Genomic DNA, 21,852 nt, shown 5'->3' with positions numbered 1-21,852 from the left:
CATCGCCCATAACGTTAATTAGTGAAATTGTTCGTTTGCTAATCACTGAATAATGTAAGAAACTTTGGAAGAAGAACGAAAAAAAAATGGCTCGCATTTTACATTTTTGTGATATTTTCTGGCTTAGTTCTCCTATTAAAGTTAATTTTCTTCAAAATTAATGAACCTCATATCCTAAAGAAGAAACGAGTTATGGAAAAAAAAAAAGAAAATAAAGAACAGTTAAGCAATTATATATTTTTTTCATTTTCTCCTTAGTCGACGGAGGAAAAAAAATATTTTTATAATCGCTCTTATTTTTTTTTCTTCTTTCTTATTAACATGCACAGAAGAGGCTGGAAATGCTCTAACGTTTATCAACGAAGTGTTTAATTAATTGGTTTTAGTATGTACGAAATAGTTGCTGGGGCATGAAAGATAATTGAAAAAGAAAAATATTGAAAATTGAATAAGTAGAAATGGAAAACAGAATTACGCAGACGTTCTAATGTTCAAAAACAACTTTTTCTAATGTGCAAATTAAAAGAAGAGTGTAATACTTTATCTGAATCGAATTTACAATTGTTTTTAATGTTTTTTAAAAAAGTTATTAATTATTGCTCAGTTATTAATTTTTATTTCATAACAGTCACTGAACAGCCGACCCAATTTCGGGTATACGGCTATTAATGCTCAACTCCGTAGTCTCTTAATTTTGAACCAAATCCAGAAGACAAGGGAACTCCTGGATCAAGTATTGGGAGAAATGTGCCGTCGTGAAAGACTTTTTGATGGAACTTATACTCATCTGCGTTACAGGGAGAGGAAAACAACGAAAAACTCCCATGGCTAAACTGGCGACAAGGGCACTCTAACCCATAATCCACCTACTACTGAGGATATTTTACGTCAGCACTGTGGTCGGTGCGAGCCGGGTGCGGAATTCGAATCGACCAGATATCGGTGGAATTCGTACTCGGTTCACCTCATTTATTAATTATTGTAGTTTGTTACTTATTATTATTTATTCTTATTCATGATACTCATTGTTTGTTATAAACCTACTATCACTTTGAGCCATTCAGTGGGTTTGATTTATTTAGGTAATTTTGGTTCAGTGTAATTTTAGTGCCCTTTATACACTCATGGACAAAAAAATTAGCGCCCCAAGAAGGAGTCGTCAAAATGAAGCGAAATTTTACATACGTAATGACTACTTTGATGTAAGTAAATGATTAGAAAATCAAAGATTATTGTTTTTCTTTGATTTTCTAATCATTTACTTATATCAAAGTAGTCATTACGTATGTAAAATTTCGCTCCATTTTGACGACTCCTTCTTGGTGCGCAATTTTTTTGTCCATGAGTATATTTAGTGTTGTGTAGCCAATTCCAGTTTTGATTCGTTAAATTCTGCACCCCTTCCATTAATTAGTTTAAAGAAAGCAAAATAAGTCAGACAAAAATGAAATTGTACTGCAAAAAATTAAGGAATAAATTACGATATAAAATACCGGCATTACCGGTGCATTATCTGTAAAATCCATTTTTATCCTAAAATATTGTGTCTCAATTTTTTCAATTTTACCTCAACTACTTTGAACATAGGTGTACATTAATTCTCCAGCAAAGTTCGTCTCCTAAAAATAGTGAAGTAATTACTGCAATTCCAAAGTAGCTTGTAGTCCCCACATTAAAAACAAAAGTAATGTAGTTTTTCTGACCACTGCTTTTTGTCATAATATAATCCGGAATTTTTAACATTGACCTCCTCCACACAAATTTTAGCAAAGTTCAGCTGAAAGTTATTAATTTACATTACAGTCTATTCCTTAATTTGAATGAAAGAAAATTACGCTGTTTTTAACTCAGCAGATAAGCTCTTTTATATAAAATTTTATCAAAGTGTTCATTAAATCTTTACCATCTTTGTCACTGACCACGCCTTTTAACTAGATTCTACTTCATGATTCAAATAGTTGTAGAATTTAATGGCAAAAGGACCAGTTTGATTTAAAGCATCCTTAAGAATTTTTTTTTTAATTTTTCAACTTTATAACTGCTTTACCATAAATTCTGTATTACAATAGATATAAAAAACAGTGATTGTAATGCAAAACAAAAGGATCATAGTTGTTAAGCCTTAAGTAAATAAAATTAAAAAACAAACTTTTTTAAGAAACTCTAATTGGCTTGTAAATTAGGACGTGCTATAAAAGTTTAGCCAGCTGGAATTTTAAACAAGCTGGTTATCATAGGAAGCTAGGACAATATTGCAATCCATTCATTTTAAATTTTTTAATTATGATTAGACATTTTTTCCGGTTACCATACTTACAAAAAATAAATTTCACCAGATTATATTTAAATTTAAGATTTTTTAAATAAAAACAAGTCATTCAAAAGCTCACGCTTTTCGATATTGTAGAAAGAAAAAAAACACCGCTTTTGTGTCATTATTGAAAAATATCTTAAGATGTTACGCTTTCTCAATTTTAATGATCCAGTTCACAATTCTCAAGCTATTTAGCACTATCCATAAAATAAGGTTTCTTTTTTCCATAAAAAATTCCAACTTTCATTACCACTGATATTTGTTATTCTCGAATATTCTTTTATGTTCGAAATCTCAAATCTGTTTCAACTAAGTGTTCTCGATTGTACTCATAAAGCAACAATTTATGTCACAAAAACATCTCAATGTTGGCGATTTCAAAGGATTTAGAGGAAAGAAAAAGAAGCGATTTTGCCTGACTTAAAAGCATCAGTAATGATTTTGTTACCGAAATCGCAAATAAATACGATTCTTTTCTTACTTGAAATCGATTCCTTTTAGTATTTTAGTGGAGCGACTTTCAAACCTCAAGTGGCATCGAATCATTTTCTTATTTCTACTTTTTTATTGGAGGAAAATGAAGAGAAAGAGCATTTCGGAATTCCTTGATGAAAAGAATAATTTAAACGCCATTTGTGCTTCGATGATCGGGAAATACACCAGACATTTCGGGTGTCCTACCACCTTCTCCTCATTGGATTTTACGTTCTCGTTATTGTTGGAATCTTTAAAACAAAAAGCCGTTAAGGGATCGTTGACAAATTGATATTTTTTTAAAATGATTCAAAATTTAAATTGATGACGAGTTAAAAGTCCAACTTGTCGAGTTAAGTATATTATTATAATTTGTGTTTGTTTGGAGAAAAAAAATATTAATCAGATGTGGGATATCAAACCAACGTGGAAAAGATAACCTATAACAGTTGTTTTCAAAATTTTTAGCTATGGAACCCTAACTGATTAACCATCTTTTTTGGGAAGCACCGTTGTAATAAATAAAGTTATATAGCAATTATAAACATATTTATAAAAGAAACAATACTAAGCATTCTGCAAAATTTTTTGTGAGGAATAAAATTCTTTCTTTTCTTGCCTTATCAGTATAGTCTTAACAACAGCCAGTCTTAACAGTTTTATCATCTGTTTTAAAATTAGGTGATATGCTGGACAGTTGAATTCACGAATCTAGAGAGGCGTTTTGTCTAATTCTGAATTAATTGTTTTTGATGTATGCATAAATAGAAAATGAATAAAACAAACTGAGTTATAATTTCATTTGAAATGAAAATGAAAAATAACTGTTGTAAACTTTTAGAATGGTTATTAGAGAAACACATTGTTGAGTTTAGTTATTTTCCTCGCATTGTTTGATGGGAAATACTAAATCAATTAAAGCGATTTTTTTAAATATAATATTTTCTTTCTTACTGATTACTTACATGACTTATTTTCAAATTCAACCCAAATATTAAATAAGTAATGATTGAATATAAATATAATTACAGTTTTAAAAAATCGGCACAGGCTTAAAAAATCTCTTAAATTTCGGAACCCTAGTAAAACTGTTAGGGAATACTTGGGGTTCCTCAGAGCAACTTTTGAGAACTTCTGATTTATGGTAGGGAGATAAAGAAAACAACAATCAATGAAATTATTTTAAAAAATTTAATACAACTACAGAGGTATTGACTTTTTTAAAAATAAAACTTAATTAGATGATAGAAGAATAAAATATTTTTTTTCCAACAATATTAATAGCCAAATGTGATGAATAGTGTCTAGTACAATATACTTTTGTAAAAGAATTCTGATTTTTCTTCTGAATTTTAATTTAAATACTACAGTATTGCCGTCTTATAATCTAAAGATAGTATTTATTTTTTTAAAATTTTAATTTTTCCTTTATCTTTATACCACTGAGCATCCTCCTTACGTTTTAAAAATTTCCTTTGCGAACTTTAGTTTAAGTACCTTTACTTCATTCACTTTCTTTAAATTATTTGTTGCAACAATGCTTATCAAAATATTAATTTTAAAATATATTTTTTTCGCATATGTACTATAAAATATCTTTTCCAAATTAAAATCTTTCTAGTTCATTTTTTAAGTTTTTTTTTGAGACAGAGGAATTGCACATCTGCAATTACGGAATACTTGCGTAGGTAATGAATACCCAAAACAATTACAATTTTTAAAATATTATATTTAGTTATTCAAGTTATTTAGATAAAAAAAACCTAAGAAATTACAGAGACCTTAAAAATTATACAAAATTATTAATTATAAAATAATTTATACTGCTTACAATTTTTACATTGAATCATGGTAAAGATAGAGTTTCAATTGAAAAATGAAAAAATTATAAAATTAACGAAATTATATTCCTACACCGAAAAAAAAGAGATTTGATCAAAATTACTAGAATATGGAAAAATTTATAATGCTTCTGGCTCTAAGAAAATACTAAAAAGCTCGGTAATTTTTTTCGAAGCTCGTTGGTAATGATTCTAGTTAAATGGACAATAAGGTATTCATTTATTACATGTGATAAATTTTGGTTATTTCATCATGATATTTCAGAGCATGGCATAAAAAATCATTTATTCGATTAAATTTACTTTCCAGTTTGTACTTTTTCTTTAACCAAGGTTATGTTTCTTTTTAAATTTTTTTTTACCAGAAATATTATTGCAACACGGTACAGTAATTTCACCAGAATCTTTTTCTCTATGTTATTTTTACTTTATAAAATATATCTCCTAACTTAAATAATTTTGATATTGATTGAGGTTAAACATTCAGTTATCAAATGACTAGAAAACTAATCTTCATTTGATAACTAATGCATTAATTATAAAACTAAGTAATTAAAGAATTCTACGTAAGTGATTTCTAACTTCTAACAATTTTAAATTGAAAAAATTCAATTCTATAGTCTTAACTAACAGACAATATTATTAGCGAATTATACCAAATCAATTATCATAATTTTTTGTTATAAATTATTTTTTCTTAATTTAAGTCCTCATTTTGATAGATTATAGAGTTTTAATTTTAACAAATTGAACGAAACCATTGATTATAATATCTCATAATTAATTATTTTAAATAATTATTTTTCTATTTTTTCTTTTCAAAATATTAACAAATTTTAAGAAATCAGCAAATGATTAACAAATTATACGAAACCATTGATCATAATTTCTCATAATTAATTATTTTAAATTATTTTTCTATTTTTTCTTGTCAAAATATTAACAAATTTTAAGAAATCAGCAAATGTTTAACAAATTATACGAAACTATTCATCATAATTTCTCATAATTATTTTAAATTATTTTTCTATTTTTTCTTGTCAAAATATTAACAAATTTTAAGAAATCAGCAAATGATTAACAAATTATACGAAACCATTCATCATAATTTCTCATAATTATTTTAAATTATTTTTCTATTTTTCTTTCCGAAATATTAAATTTTTTAAAGAAATCAGCAAATGATTAACAAATTATACGAAACCATTCATCATAATTTCTCATAATCATTTTAAATTATTTTTCTATTTTTTATTGCCAAAATTTTAACAAATTTTAAGAAATCAGCAAATGATTAACAAATTATACGAAATAACCAAGTACACTATTATAAACATCAAAAGAAAATTACAATTATCAACAAATTAAACAAATTATTAGCAAATTAAACATATAAATTATTATACGAAATTAGAGATAATAGTTTTCCGTTATTATGTATTTCTTCGAACTTATGCATTTTTTTAAATATCAAACCAAGTGAGAGATTAGATATATTCTATTCCTTTAATTCGAAAGCATTTTTTGACGACCCCCCAAAAAGTCTGAAAGACGATCGCTTTTTACCATTCTAGCAGAAATATCTCAAATTGACTTTCAGACAAGCACCCTCTGCATAAGCTTTATAAGTGCTTATTAAGAGCGCTTTCAGGACAACTTGCCAGCGCGCGGTATTTTGCCAATGAAAAATCATCTCTTAGGGGAACAATCAAGAGTAGAGAAGAAATCAATGCAGAGCTTTGGGAAAAAGAGTGCTTCTAACATTTACAGGAAAACTAAGAGGTATTTATCTTTATCCCTTGCATCCTTTTTTCTTCTTCTTTTTTCCCCCCTATCCTTTTTAACAATCCCCATCCCCTGCTTAACATCATCAATCAAAAAATGTCAGATTAGTTTTAGAAAGGCGCTGAAAGTTTTCATTTTTAGGGACTAAAGTAAGAAACATAAAAATAAAAAGGGGAAAACAGAGGGAAATCTGTTTTATACACTTCTTTTTTAATGCGTTGTAACATCTCTCTTTCAGAAACTGTACTGCATTTTACAGTGTTATTTGTTACAGTACATTTATATAGTTTTTTTTTTATCTTTTCCTTCTTTTAAGAGTGTAAAAGAGAAGACTTAAATACAGAAAGAGACATCGTAAAAGTAAATCCCTTTAAAACATCGATTTTTTTCTTTGCAGTTTGATCAATTGAGAACTTATTTCATTTGTTTGATAGCTTTATAAAACTGAAAGAATTCTCTGTGTTGATTTTATATCATATTTCATTTTTTAGTAAAAATGCTGAGAAGAGCGAAAATGAATCTGGCAGATTTTATATTTAGTTACAGTTATTATTTATACAATTATTTTTACTAATACGTTTCGTTTAAAAATTATCAACTCATGGTTTCGGTTCAAAGCATTATTTTTTTTTCAGATTTAGTATAATGTTCTAAAGTATACAAATAAGTTTGGAAAAAAAATAACTGCAAGAGAATCTGGAATAAATTAAATTAATTTTTATGTTTTATGTAGCTAAAAGAGTACTTTTTCAAAGAAATCAGCCAATGAGACGCTGTGCAAACATGGATTAGGGTATTATTCTGAAAATTAAAACTTTGCTTCATTTTTAATTTTGGTCGCCCAAGTTTTATGAAAAACCGAAAATTAATGAAATGTAGAAAAACACGTAATTAAAATTAAAGAAATTATTTATTTCTATGAAATAATGAGTGTTTTTGTTTTAAGCGATTAAAAATTTCTCAAGTAAATAATAATCTGAATATCACTTTCTAAGAACGATAGTGATTATTAATAAAGACCTAAGCTGGCTTTTTAGTACATGTATAAATGCAAAAAACGATTAGAAACTTCATCTGTATTCATTTGCAGAAAAAAATGTTTATTTATTAATTTTTATTGTTGTTATTTTCTGTTTATTTTAGCTTTAAAGTATGAGCTATTTTCTTTTTTTTTTCCTCTCTTAATAAAATACAGCTATTTTTCCAACTTTTGTGGTAAAAATCTCTCTCTCAAAATATATCTAAATACAATTTCAAAATAATTGTAAAATTTAGTAGCATATTTGGTTATATCACTACATAAAGGAAAATTATGATTAAATTAAAGCATTATTTTACACTGCTATTTAGCTATTGTTTTTAAAAATGGGAGTCATATTCAGATTAAAAAGTAGTCATTTTTAACAACCTATCTTTCAAAACTGCGCAGTGCTGACCACATTACTACCATTATACCACTGGTAACAAAAAATCCCCTTGAGAATGGGACTGTTATCAGCTGGAAATAGTCATATTATTTCCAGCCGTAAAGTAATCTCTATAGTGAATTTCAGATCAGTACTTGAAGTACTTGAGAGTACAAAATATCACCAAGTTAAATAAAGTAACACTTCTATTTCTCATTATCTGAGGAAGTTATGTTTGCCTTATTCTTATCAGAGATATTTTGCAAAGGCTTACAGTTTCCCCTCAGCGCATGCGCGTAAGTTTCCTAAAACATCATCGAGTATCTAAGTGGTAGAAAATAAGCCTAGCGTTACGATAAGACAGACTTTATGCAAAATCTCTCTATTTTAAGTGAAAGTAACTAATAAAAGCTGTCTACTATCACACTACTTTGGTATGAATTGTGATGCTGTTACTTTTTTAATGATGAATCGAAAGCCAATGATCTCACTGAACTATTTATTGTGAGTGATTATATTTGAAAGCTGTTATATTAAGGATTTTTATTTTCTCACTTACCCTGCATTTAGTATGTCTCCTTTTCATCTCATCAGATTTGCAGAGTTTTTTCATTTTCTTGACTTCTTCATCGTCTTCACTAAGCTTGGAATGCGCATGCTCGTTTTTGAAGATTGATAAGGAGTACAGGTTGAGGGAAGAGGGCTGAAAAGACGAGATCTTCTTTATACTATCTTCATCTTCTTGTCTTTGTCTCAGGACTCGTCTTTTGAGTACATCACATCTGAAGACATCACAGTAGTCATCAAGGCACACTGTCTCTTCCGCCTGCAAACGCATTTCAAATTCAATTATAATTTAAAATTGCATTAATTACTTTTTTTTATGGCTGAGTGAAATCGAATATTGCCTAGGCAGAAAAAAAAGCGAGAGTTAATCGCAAAAAATTTTTTTTAGCATTCTTCTGGGAGGAATCGACACCCTTGTTGATTTTTGTAAAGCTTTAAAACTTAATTTAAAAATCTACTAATACGAAAAAGTGCAAAAATGTAGCGTTTCAGTTTTATTTTTTAAACATTGTTAAAAAATAAAAACGTAACATTTCATCGTCATTGACATTGTTGCAAAAAGTAAAAACGTTTCATCGTCATTGACATTGTTGCAAGAAATAAAAATGTAATGTTTCATTATTATTTTTTTAACATTGTTACAAAAAAATAAACATTTCATTGTCATTGTTGTAAAAAAAAATAATGTAACGTTTCCATTGATTTTTTTTATTTCGTAACGAAATTATTCTCTTTCGTTTATTTTGTTACGAAGCTGCCAGAGTTTGGAGCAGGAATATCTCAATAAGTGAGAATAATTTATTTATTTTATTTTGTAACCGTCGTTGAACAGTCGACCTAATTTTTTGGGTTTACGATTACTTATGCTCAACGCCTTTAGCCTTGTAATTTTAAACCCAATCCAGAAAGCAAGGGCAAGTATTGGGATAAATCTGCCTCCACTGAGGACTTTTTGATGGAACTAACCAGCATTTGCGATAAATGCAGAGGAAAACCATGAAAAACTCACCTGGTTAGCCTAGCGGCAAGGGAACTCTTGCCCATGATCCGCCTACCACTAAGGATATTTTACGTTAGCACTGTGATTGGTGCAAGTCAGATGCGGAATTCATGTCGACAAACCATCGCCGGGATTTGAACCCGGTTCACCTCACTGAAAGGAGAACACTCTATCCCCTGTGCCATTACTGCTCAAGAGAGAATAATTTTTAAAAAAAAAAGTATTTTACAATGCTAAGACTTTATCATAGCTTGAAAAAAGAATGTATTAACTGGAGGGAAAAATAAAATGCAATTCCGTCTTTACTTTGCTCTCTCTTTTGAGTTTCTTGCAAGAAAATTTTCAATTACAATTTGGTACAATTCTGGTTCCATCTTAGTTATATTACAGTAACAGTACCCAATAACCTCTTTCAAAGCTTGGATATTTGTGGTTTTATTGACATACAGAATAAGATAGTTCAAATCTCGGCAGAGGCTGGTCGATACGAATCCCGCACCCGGACCGCAGTGCTGACATAAAATATCTTCAGTGGTAGACGGATCATGGGTTAGAGTCCCCTTGCCGTCGGCGTAACAGTAGAAGGTTTTCATGGTTTTCCTCTCCGTATAATGCAAATGCGGGTTAGTTCCATCCAAAAAAAGTCCTCCATGAAGGCCAAAATTTCTCCCAATACTTCATCCAGGTGTTCCCTTGTCTTCTGAATTGGGTTCAAAATTACAAGGCTACGGAGTTCAACATTCGCAGTCGTATATCCAAAAATTGGATCATCTGTTCAACGATGGCTTTAAAATAAAATAAAATACCCTCGACATCTTTTATTGACACTGCACCTTTAAATTGCACATTCTAGAGGTATAGAGCCACGACTGATAGAGAGATAGAGCGTTCGTCTGTTCAGTGGTGACCCAGGTTCAAATCCAGCATTAGTTGGTAGATACGAATTCTGCTCCCGGCTTGCACCGATCACAGCTCGAACTTATAATATCTCTTAGCGTTAGACGGATCATGTGTTTAAAGACCCTTGCCGTCGGGCCAACCACGGGAGATTTTCATGGTTTTTCTATCTACGTAACGCAAATATAGGTTAGTTAATCCCAATACTTGATCCAGAAGTTTTTCCCTTGTCTTCTGGGTTGGAATCAGAATTACAAGGCTGCAGAGTTGATCATTGTTAGTCGTAAACTCACTATAGAGTCGGTTGCTCTACGCCGATTAAAAAAATATAAAATCTGGAGGGATAATTCGCTTAATCTAAATGGCATCAAAAGACCTTTGCAACCGAAAATACGTTATTCAATCTTAAATCGCATGATCTAGTGGATCAACTCGTATATCCATAGGATATAACATAACCATGCAAGAGATTTTTTTGATTGGGATTGAGCAAGAGTCATTTGATTGATCCGAACCATGTTGTAATAAAATTCTCAATGTGTTGTCAAATACAATTGATTCGATTACTATTCCTTTTTCGTTTTTTGAAAAATTGTACTATTGTGTTTAATTGTACAAATGTAAATTCTGTTGAAAAAAAATGTACGTTCGAATTTAAATTTTGTTTGATACTTTTTCATTCATTCAATTAAGTTTTTTAATTGATTTCTAAAAAAGGCTTTATTGGAATTTGTTTGATTAGATTAAAGTAATAAATTATTGAAAAGAGAGTTATAACGATTCAAAGAGTATAATCGCTAAAAATTCTAATAAAGTTATGAAAGATAGAGAACTATCCATAGCTTAATAAGTTGTTATATCATACAACTTGGAAACTTTTTAAGCAAGATCTAGACATATTTGAAAAAAACAAAAAAAAAAACAACGTAGAATCCAGAACTTTTCAAAATTTTAAAAATTGTTCGCAATTATTTGTAGGTTTAAGGAATAAAGTAATCTGATCAAAAAAAAAAAAAATAAATAAAAAAATACAAAAATCAACGAATTTTAATTATTGTTCCTCTTTTACTAATAATTTTTTCGAATATTTTTACCATAAACAACTGATATAATCAGATTAATTTTACATTTTATGTTTTAACTTTTGCATGACATTCATACATTTTATTAATAAACCCAAAATAGCTCTAGACTTTGATTACAGATGATAGCCACGATTCAAGAACAAATTTTATGCTTCTCCGAGTTTTGTTATAAATCATTTTTTTTCTTCAGATTTCTATACGTTTAATAGTGAGTTAACTATTCCAATAAAGGTTTTTAGAGCATGAAGCTGTACATGTTAGTAGTAATGAACATTAGTAACTATATATACATATATATATATATACATAACTGCCAACTTTTACGCATTNTATAAAATGAAATAGGAGACATTTTGTTTGTAATGTTTAAAATGTCGGCTAGCTATAGTTATTCCTTACAGCTTGACGAAATGAGCAGTCTTAATATAAATTCGAAGATTTAAAATTTGTTTTGAAGAGAATGAGGACGTAAAGTAATAAACTAATTTGTTTTTAAAGCAATCGGCATGCTTTTTAAAAGCTTTTTCGGTCAAACACTACCACGATCGTATGGAAAATAGGATATTTCTGGGTATTGAGCTGCCATCTAGTAGAATTGAAAATACATTTTTGGAAACAATAATGAGTTATAGTTAGCAAAAATTTTCTTTTTAAGTAGGGCTGTTACTGTTAAGATGGAATAGTCAGTGTGTTGTTGAAATTTTATATGGTATTCTTGACTAATTGAAGATTGTGATGAAAATAACACTTGCAAATGAGAACCGGATCATAACTAATATAAAGCTTTTATTTAATCTATTTGTAGAGTTCGAGATACAAGATATAAATATTATCCATAAGAATTTCAGTTGAATAAATTTTGCATAATAATATTAACAAGAACTGGCCATGGAAGACAAGGTCACATGACCTGCCTATTCAAAAGCCAAAACGGACACAGGAGAAGATCCAGAGTTGGATGTTAGATCCAGAGTTGGCGATTTATTAAAATATAACATAGCCAAAACAAAGGCAACCTCGCATATCAATATTGGGTTTAAAAAATACCTTGGCGATCACGAGTCGCCAACAAATTTATGAGAAATATTACAATCATACAACTGAAACATTTTTGCGGTTAGAAATTTAGAATTAAAAGGTTATAAATAGATTTTGGTTTTCGATTAGGCGCATGAGTCTGCATTAGTATTGAAATAAAAAGTATCCGTTACATTGATTGATAAAAAAAAGAATAAATATTTTATATTCGCCTTAAAAGTTTAAGTCTTTGATTTATTTTAAATATAATTCGATTAATAAAATAAACTTAAGTAATTAATTATATATTTTAAAGGATAGGAAATAAATATGTAATGCCAATTGTGGCATCACAGTCACTATATTGTTCAAGGTTTTTCATTCGTATAAAAGTACTTTTATCACAATAACATAACAGGTATATTTAACACAATAACAGGTATATTATATAGAATATCACAATAACGAGTATATTTAATAACAGGTAATATATCACAATAACAGGTATATTTAATTTTAAAGAGTTTACCATTCCCATGCTTCTGGAGTGAGAGGAGTCCCAATGTGTTGCGAATGTGTTTTCGCAGCGAAATTTCTGTCCACACACGGGACAGTTCCAAGTCTCTTCTCCTTCGATTTTTGTTGCTTCCAGCTCAGTCTGTAACCACCAAAACATATCTCGTCTAGGATGTAAGGGACATTCAAGGGGTAAGGAAACTCTGTATCGTTCCACAACTGAAAGAAATCGCTGCAAAAAAAGATCAAATATCTGTTAAAATAACTTCTGTCAAGTATAAGAAGGAAAAAAACACCCATTATAAATATTTCTTTAAAAATTATTATTGTCGCTATTTATTTAGTGCTCCTAAATTTTTTTTTGTCTCTTTCCAAATAAATAAAAATGTTTACATTTAGCGATCAATATTAATATGATCGATCTTTGTGATTATATTAATCTGGGCTCTTTTACTAAAAAAGATCGTATAAAGGGAATGCGATCTTTTTAACTTGGAAAATAAAAATAACATTAAAAACATTCCTTGAAAATTTCAAATGCAATATCCGCAATCATTAGAAGCCCCCCCCCACTATTAAATACTACAGAAAAATGTCATGGAATACGTAAAACTAATTTTTTACATTGTTTTGATTTACAGTACGTATTATTATTATTATTATTATTATTATTTTTAACGAATATAAGTCTGAGATATTTTTCGAATAAATGTATTTTGCTCATAAACCTAATTCCATTTGTTGTAAATGTGTGACCAATTCTATTTTTCTTACCTGTCAGGTAAGTTGCACATGTTACGACAAGTAGACTACGATTTACTGATAAGGGAATCAGCTATTTAACAACTGTGCACATGTTTGAGAGATCGGTTTTGTGAATTCCTTTTTAGCGTGCTTTGGAAGTACTTTACAATTTATATTTTAATAAAACTTTATTTGTCAATAACTTATTTTGCCTTCAAGTTCAAAAAAAATTTTTTTTTTTTACCATTAATTAGGTGACGAATTCAGGCTATTTTATTTCATTTGTTCATTTTAAATCCTCATTTGTTGAACAGGAATTCCACAGTCGGTAATTTTTATATGTATAAAGCAGATATGTGAGAATTTTATTGTAAAAAGGAACGATTTCTCACAATCGAGGAAAAGTGTGTCAAAATAGCTCCGAAGCAAGTAATAGTTGAATTCGACAAACCCAATGTATTTCAAATTATATACTCATACATTATGTACTCAAAAAATAATACATAAAATTATATACTCAAACAATATATACTCATTTTTTAGCGAAATGCATAGTTTTGAAAGTAATGCGCGTGATGTACAGAGAGTAATGTGTGTGAGATAAAGTGAAATATTTGTTAGTTGCAAGCAATATTTGAACCTAGGACCTCCTGTTTTGCAGTTCGAAGTTCTAACCATCCTATTTGCACATATCAATCCAGGGAGAGTTACGAAGCTTCAAAAAGTGGTTGCCGCAATGGCACCTCATTTCAAAATAATTTCCAATTTCATTGATACAAATGGTTACAATTTGGAAATTATAGTCTTAATAGCTTAGTCATAAGATCGGTAATATTTATTTCAGTTTTTGCTTTTTTGAGCTATTTCTCGCTGTTGTTACTTATGACATTTGCCAATACCAGCAAGAATGCTTGAAATCAAGCGAATTTTAAAGGCAGAGGGTGCGTTTCTTGTTTTTTCAGGGGTTCCATTTATGACCAAGAATACGATTTCAGCCACACTCACGTCACAGCCTATTTTACAGCGAGAATCCATCATGCTCCATTCATTCATCCACAGATTTTGATCTTAACCAGAGATGATCAATCTCCAATTCAGTACCCTCCCAGAGATATTGATTTGTTACTGGAACTTGGAGGACTTTGGAGGATATTAGTAACATTCCTTAAACATCATTGGAGCCAATAATAGTATGGTCCGTTTTTACAGCTACCCCAAATACTTACCTTTACAGCTTAAATTCTTTTTAACTTAGATTATTTTTTTAAATACAATACAAGCATCCATTACTTAAATTAATTAAGAATCGTATGGTGATTTTTTTAAAGTTTCATCTGAACGATTTAGTGTCCCATTCCCATTAATTTCGCCATTCATTGCATAACGAATGTTTTTTTTTTCATTTCAATTAGCGATGATTTCAAATTATTTACTTTTATAGCAACACGTTTCGAAAGAATTACTGCAAACAAAATAAACACATGGCTCATATAACTTTAAGAATACTAATTCAGTGACGTAGTCCAGCAATGCTACCAAGTTTAATTTGATTATTTAGTTTATCTGACATGACGAATAAATTGAACATTGAAGTTCGTGAATAAACTCCTTTTTTAATCAAATAGAGCTATAAGCTAGTAAATATCACTGATGTTATCCTTAAAATATTTTGAAAAATAGAATAGTGTGTAATATAATTTAAAATAGTAGCAAACGTTTGCCCTATGAGGAAAATTTCTTTTTCAAACCACACTCTCGAACAACCTAATTTAAAATTTTGAACGAATTTTAGAATCAAGATCTAAAATTGACTCTTGGAGTCACTGTTCAAATTTTAGAAAGAAAGAATGAACGGTTCAAAAGTTATAAGAGACATGCACAGGCAGATACACAAACCTTTCATGTTTTATTATAGATAATAGATAATAATTATAGCTTTAATTAAAATTTTAACTCCTATAATAATGATAATAATAATAATAATTTTAATTACCATAGTAATAATGATATCAGTAATTACTATTATTGTTAAAATTTTATAATTATTATTATTAACATAAATATAATTCTTCTTCTTTTAAAACTAAAGTTTGAAATTTCTCGAAAAATAAAAATAAAACAAGAATATCAAAACAATTTCAAATTTTATTTCAAATTAAATGAAGATAGAATTTTGAAATGCATTATGAATCTTCAAGAAAATGGAAAAATTTAATTCAGTAAAAAGTAAGTGAAAATAATTTTTGTTCACTGATTTATGAGAAAAGTAATTTTTTCAAATTTTATCCGTTCACTGTTATTTTGAAATTCGTGAAATAGATTTATTATTTTTTTTACATTATAAAATGCATATGAAATGTAATATTTTTAAAAAAAAGAAAAACAATAATTAAAAATAAAGTTCAATATAATAAAATATAAAAATATTTTGAATACATAATTGAATATGTATATAAATTTCGATAAAATAAATGCTTTAAAGTAATAAAGGTTTAATTAAGGAAATTTAGAGCCTTAACATGCTGAAACTTTAAAATACGGAATAAATCGCTTAAAGTAAGAGTATATAAATATATTTATTAATACTAAAACTGGAATTTCCTTTTATACATAAAGAATGATCAAAAAAGTAAAAAGTTAATATTAAAATTCTTTTTGCAGTCATTTTAAGTTGTATTTTATAACTTAAATTCCATTTAAACGTTGTTTTAAAGAAACAAACTAATATTTCCAGTAAATTGAATTGACATAAAAAGGCAATTCAACACTAAAAAATGTCATTTTCTGTGAACCTTTTAATTAAATCTATTATCTATGGAACACAATTTTTGAGCCGAAGAAATAAAATGAGTGCAGATTTTACTCTAAAATGCGTTTCTGAAATGTCATTTAAAAAAGCTATATGTATTATCTTGGCGTTCTTTTTATTACCATTGGCAACTTAAAAAATAAACAGTTTGTAATCACAATTGTAAGAGAAAAATAATTTCACTCTTGGCGCTGTTTTTTCTACGAATTGGTAAATTGAATTTGCATGAAAAACATTCCAGGGAGAATTTTCATTTAAATGCATATTGAGTCCTTGCTCTGTAAATGGAAGTAAAGGAAAATTAGTTCGTTTGTGAGAAGCCAAAGCTGGCGTTCGTTTCTACGCCAAACCCATTCACATAAATAAATGCGTTTTTTCCTTTTGTTCATTTTCTCTTTATGAAATAAAAAGCGTCCCATTTGGTTTGTTTGCCAAATCATAAATGGCGTGAGTTCTAGTCAATGGGTTTTAATTTGATCTGAGCAGAATATTGAAAAAGGAGATAAAAATTACTTTTGATTATTTTGTTGAAATTTTCTGGGTCACTGTAGAGGTTTACATAAATTACTTGCCAACTTTTTTGTATTTTTGTTTAGCTCATACTTCTTGGTACCGCATATAGTTAAAGAAAATATTAAGGTGGCTTTAAAAACTTTGCATGCTGTACATATTTTATGAGAAATAATCTGAAATTTTGTTTCATATTTTGAAGAACTTGGTTTAAAAAATGCTTTTCGTTAAAGTAAATTTGATAAGTTGAAAGATTACTTTAAACTAGTTTGAAGAAGTTGTTTTGTACAGTTCAGAGTTCTACCATTGGAACTCTACAACCTGTTTTTTTTTACTTATACTTCTTAATACAACTGCTAGTTAGAGAAAAAGTTACGAATATTTTAAAAGTTCAGTGCATTGTAAACATTCTATAAGAAGAAAGAAGAAAATTTGTCTTAAATTCTTCAGAACTGCAAATTTATTTGTTTAAAGTGTTTTTTTTTTAACATTAAAGTAACGTTGACAGAGGTCATATTTTACTACCAATAATTTCAAGTGAAAACGAAAACCACTGTGTTTTAAAAAGATTAATAAAATGGCATAAATATGATGAAACAATAGTTATTTTTAAATTCATGTTTTTCACTAAAATATTATGCCAGTATAAATTTAATGTTTCCTTGGCATTTTTAATAGAAAAATTTATGAAACTTTTCTCAAGGTTGTTTTTTAAGGTTATTGTTAAGGTTGTTAATTGCAATGTTATTTGAAAACTTTTCATTAACATTATCTATTTGGAGTACTATAAAATTATTATTCAGATTTAGCATTATTTGATATTATTAAGAAACGTAATTCATCTGATTACAAAAACGATAATTCACAATACGAAAATATGCAAACTGATCTACTTGGAGTGTTATTTTAAAAATGAATAATTTTCATTTTAATTTAAAAACAATAATGTTTCATTATATCGTGCTCAATAGGATAATAAAGAACACGGAGGGTTATAAAAGAATAAAAGTAATCGTGAAATGATGAAAACACTATCATGCAATATGGAAGTATATTAAAACAATTTTTAAAATAAGTAATATGATAATTACTGAAACTTTTATTCTTATTTCATCCGTAGTTTAATTAAAGCTCAATTAAAACTGACTTTAGACAATTTAAATAAAATATAGCGTAGCTTAATGGACAAAGTAGCACTCTTCACTTATTTTAAGATATGAATTACATAAGTTATTCAACTTAATTTATATGTTTATGTGCTGTTCTTTCGGCATACATCCAATGCGAAAGTTATTAATGACGCAACAGTAAAAAAATTTAATTTAATAACACACTATGAGTAATAATATGAAAGTTTCGAATAAAAATCAGCATGCAGAAAATTAACTAAAATTGCAGACAATTTTGATGCAATACAAGGTTTATTTTACTCAAAATTCAAATTAAAAAGTAATAAATTATATGTTTTGAAATGAACTTTAGTAATTACCTACTAAAAATTTTTCAAATTGCCAGGCTGATGCAAAGCGAAAAATTATTGTTGGGACAATTATGATCAAACTAAACTATTCACAGAATATTTTGTAATATCACACGAAGAAAAAAACAATTCTTAGAAGATTACCGTACTATCAGGTAATGACATTTCAGGCAAAAAAAATAAATTATTCGAATTCTATCGGTTTTCATGGTTTACCACTCCATTTAACGTAAATGCTGGTTAGTTCCATCAAAAAGTTCCCCTCGAAGGCAAATTTCTCCCAATACTCGATCCAGGAGTTCCCTTGTCTTCTGGGTTGGGTTCAAAATTACAAGGATGCTGAGTTGAACATTAGTAGCCGTAAACCCAACAATTGAGTTGGCTGTCCAAAGGCGGTTATGAAATAATAAAATAAAATAAAATAAAATAAAATAAAATAAAATAAAATAAAATAAAATATAATATAAAAAAATAAAATAAAATAAAATAAAATAAAATACTTTTTTTCTCAGTGTACAATAATGTTATATTTTCCACCATGAAGAGAGATTCAGTCAAAACAGCGGTAAAATTAACAAGGAAATATTGTTTTATAAAATGTGATAAAATTTCGCAAATGATCATATTTTTTGATTAAATGTGTAGGAACAAAATCTATAATTTTGAAAATTGAAATTTCCCCGTAAACCATTACCAGATAAGTGGAAAAATTACAATTATGTATATTTTGGGTTTTTTTAAAATCTAAATTCGATTTTCAATAATAGTCAATGGCGATTTCAAAAGTGATTTTCAATAATAGTTTGTATAAATGTAAAACTAACCAAACATAAAATATTTAGGTAAATGAAAATTTTCGCGAACTACACTTAAAAAGCTTTGGATTAAGTTACGGTGAAAAGTACCGATGCTCAAAGTGACAGTATTTTATAAATAATTTGACCCGGAATTTTTTACACGGTAATATTCATATAGTCTATATAAAGAAATACTTCAGCTTTTCTAAAATGAAACCTAGTGTTCACATATAGAAATACATAACAAAACTAGATCAGAGACTATTGAAATCTAGTTTGTGTTCTATTTTTTTTTATTTATGACAATTTTTTTCTACATTGAATTATTCATATGAGTTTATAAAAACATGCAAAAATTTAATGTCTTTTCATTGATTTTAATTATTTTATTCTAGTTAAAAAATATGGTTAAATTGGTGATATTTTTTAATTTCAATATTTTATTTAAATATTTAAGCCGTTTAGTTTTTAAATGCTTAAGTTCAAAAAATTTTTTGTCAACTAGATAGATAATAGTTTTAGTTTAAGATTAAAACTTTCCCTCTAGTTTAAGGACTTTTAGTTATATTTTAATTTTCACCCACTGGAAAATAAGGTTTTGATTTTTGGCAAATTTTACAATAAATAGTACTCAACAATATTACTCTCATATATTCGACTTCGTAATTAAAAAGTATACCTTCTGGACGACATCTCGAACGAGTTTTGAGGATTCAGAAGTACATGAGAGTAAAGTAACGGAGGGTCCGTTCCAGCCGCCATGGGACAGAAGGAGCAGGATTACCACCTATAATGAAAGAAAATTTAATTATTGTTAAATAACGAATCTATTGTAATAAATTCAGACAATTTCTGCTTGTGAGGCAATAAAATGCAGAATATGAACAAATGCAGAATATGAATAAAATGCAGAATAAAACAATCTTAACTTTTATACTGCAAAAAAGTACTTCAAAATGTACCGGCACCCGGGGTGTTTAAAAATAAAATCCAGTTTTACAATAAAATTTTACGTAACAAAAAAAAGGCGTCTTTTACGGTAATACTTATTGTAAAATCATTGCATTACCATAGTCTAATTATTGCTGTAAATTTTACGGTTTTAAAACGGTAAAAATGTATTTCACGGAAAATATTAATTTTATCGATCATGCACCAAGAGTTCCGGTACTTTTTAACGGAGTTTGATTCGGACTGTTTTACTATGCAAATGAAAAATTATGTTAAGTGACTGTTTAAACATATTGAAATTACCGGATTTCCTAGGGCCGGGATAGCCTGGTCGGTAGGGCATTGGGCCCATGTCCGAGAATTCCTGTGTTCGAACCCCGCCTGCCGAAGACTCCCCGTGTAGTAAAGTGACTCATGCTCCAGGGCTCAAAAAACAGCCCGTCCACCTGTCCTCGGCGGTTAAAAATTCCCAGCGGACAGCGAATTTCTCGAATCCGACGTCCGCGCGGACGGCCAGTTTCCCGTTAATGGTCGTGATATATTTTCAAGTTTTATTACATTATAAGAGTCTAGCCCCTCACTTCTGAAATGAATCTCTAATCTAGAAATACAGGAACATTCTGCGCATGGTGGAATTGATGTTTTCTCTGTCTGGGAGTACTGCAGCGGTCAAAAGGGGCTTTTCACCAATGAACTTACAAAAAAAAAAAAAAGCACATTGCGTACTGGTCTGAAACAAGAAGCGTTAAATGCAATTATGAACATCTACCTAAATGGAAAACCCTTTCCAGATTTCTGTGCAGAAACCTCTGTAAATCATTGGCTTGAGCAACCTAGTATTTCTTTTATTACTGTATAATGTAATCCTAGTATTTGTAATCCAAGTAACTATTAATTCATTGTGCAATTTATATAAATGTTTGTAATAAATAAGAGAAAATTATATTTTAATTTATTTAGAAGCTACGGGTTAGTTTCAAAGGAGGACGGGTACATTGTTGGACAAGCCGTCCTCGGGGACGGGTAAAGTTTCTGAGGTTTCTCCAGCCCTGTTATGCACGTTAAATCTGTCGAGTCGCAGAAGTCCTCCATGTTCCCATAACAAATCATTACCTCTGGGGGTACTGAATCGTTCTTTGATTCAGGTCAAAATTATCTGTGGATGATGGAATGGATGTATGAATGGGTTCGCCCTATAAGCGGGTGTGATATTTGATGTGGCAGAAATCGAATTCTTGGCCATAGATGACGCCACTGGAAAACAAGAGTAATCGCACCCCCTCTGCCTAAGCAAGCATATGTCAACAACAACAACAACCGGATTTCCTGTTCTTAATTTGGAGCAGCATTCTTAATTTGGAGCAGAAATGCCACTGTGGTTAAAGTACTTTTTATGTGGTAAAGCTTCTAATGTGGAAGACTGGGGTTCTATCACTGGCAGCGGAAGTCCATCTCGTTCAGATCGATGGATACCAGTTTGTCTAGGAAGTAGACATTATAAGTGTGCAAGGAACCAGTGACTACATTGGAACCATCCTTTCATTGGTCTCAATATTGTGGATTTTATATCCATCGCAACCACTTGACTCACTATGAGCAATTACGGAAATGCTTAATTTATATAGAACTAAAAAACAATATATATATATATCAGTATAA

At 29.1% G+C, this 21,852-nt stretch overlaps 1 protein-coding gene across 1 annotated transcript in view; it reads right to left on the bottom strand.

The window, feature by feature from the left end:
• Positions 1-21,852, bottom strand: part of LOC107453364 (uncharacterized) — a 43,510-nt gene that overhangs the window by 16,594 nt on the left and 5,064 nt on the right. The window contains exons 2-4 of the mRNA XM_043040537.2: positions 19,922-20,029; positions 12,916-13,134; positions 8,380-8,646 (exon numbers count right to left, since the gene is read on the bottom strand). Coding sequence (XP_042896471.1) covers positions 8,380-8,646; positions 12,916-13,134; positions 19,922-20,029 — 594 coding nt within the window. The remainder of the gene's footprint in view (positions 1-8,379; positions 8,647-12,915; positions 13,135-19,921; positions 20,030-21,852) is intronic.

Source organism: Parasteatoda tepidariorum, chromosome 4 (assembly GCF_043381705.1).
Source record: "Parasteatoda tepidariorum isolate YZ-2023 chromosome 4, CAS_Ptep_4.0, whole genome shotgun sequence".
Lineage (NCBI taxonomy): Eukaryota > Metazoa > Arthropoda > Arachnida > Araneae > Theridiidae > Parasteatoda > Parasteatoda tepidariorum.
This window is presented reverse-complemented; position numbering and strand designations above follow the sequence as displayed.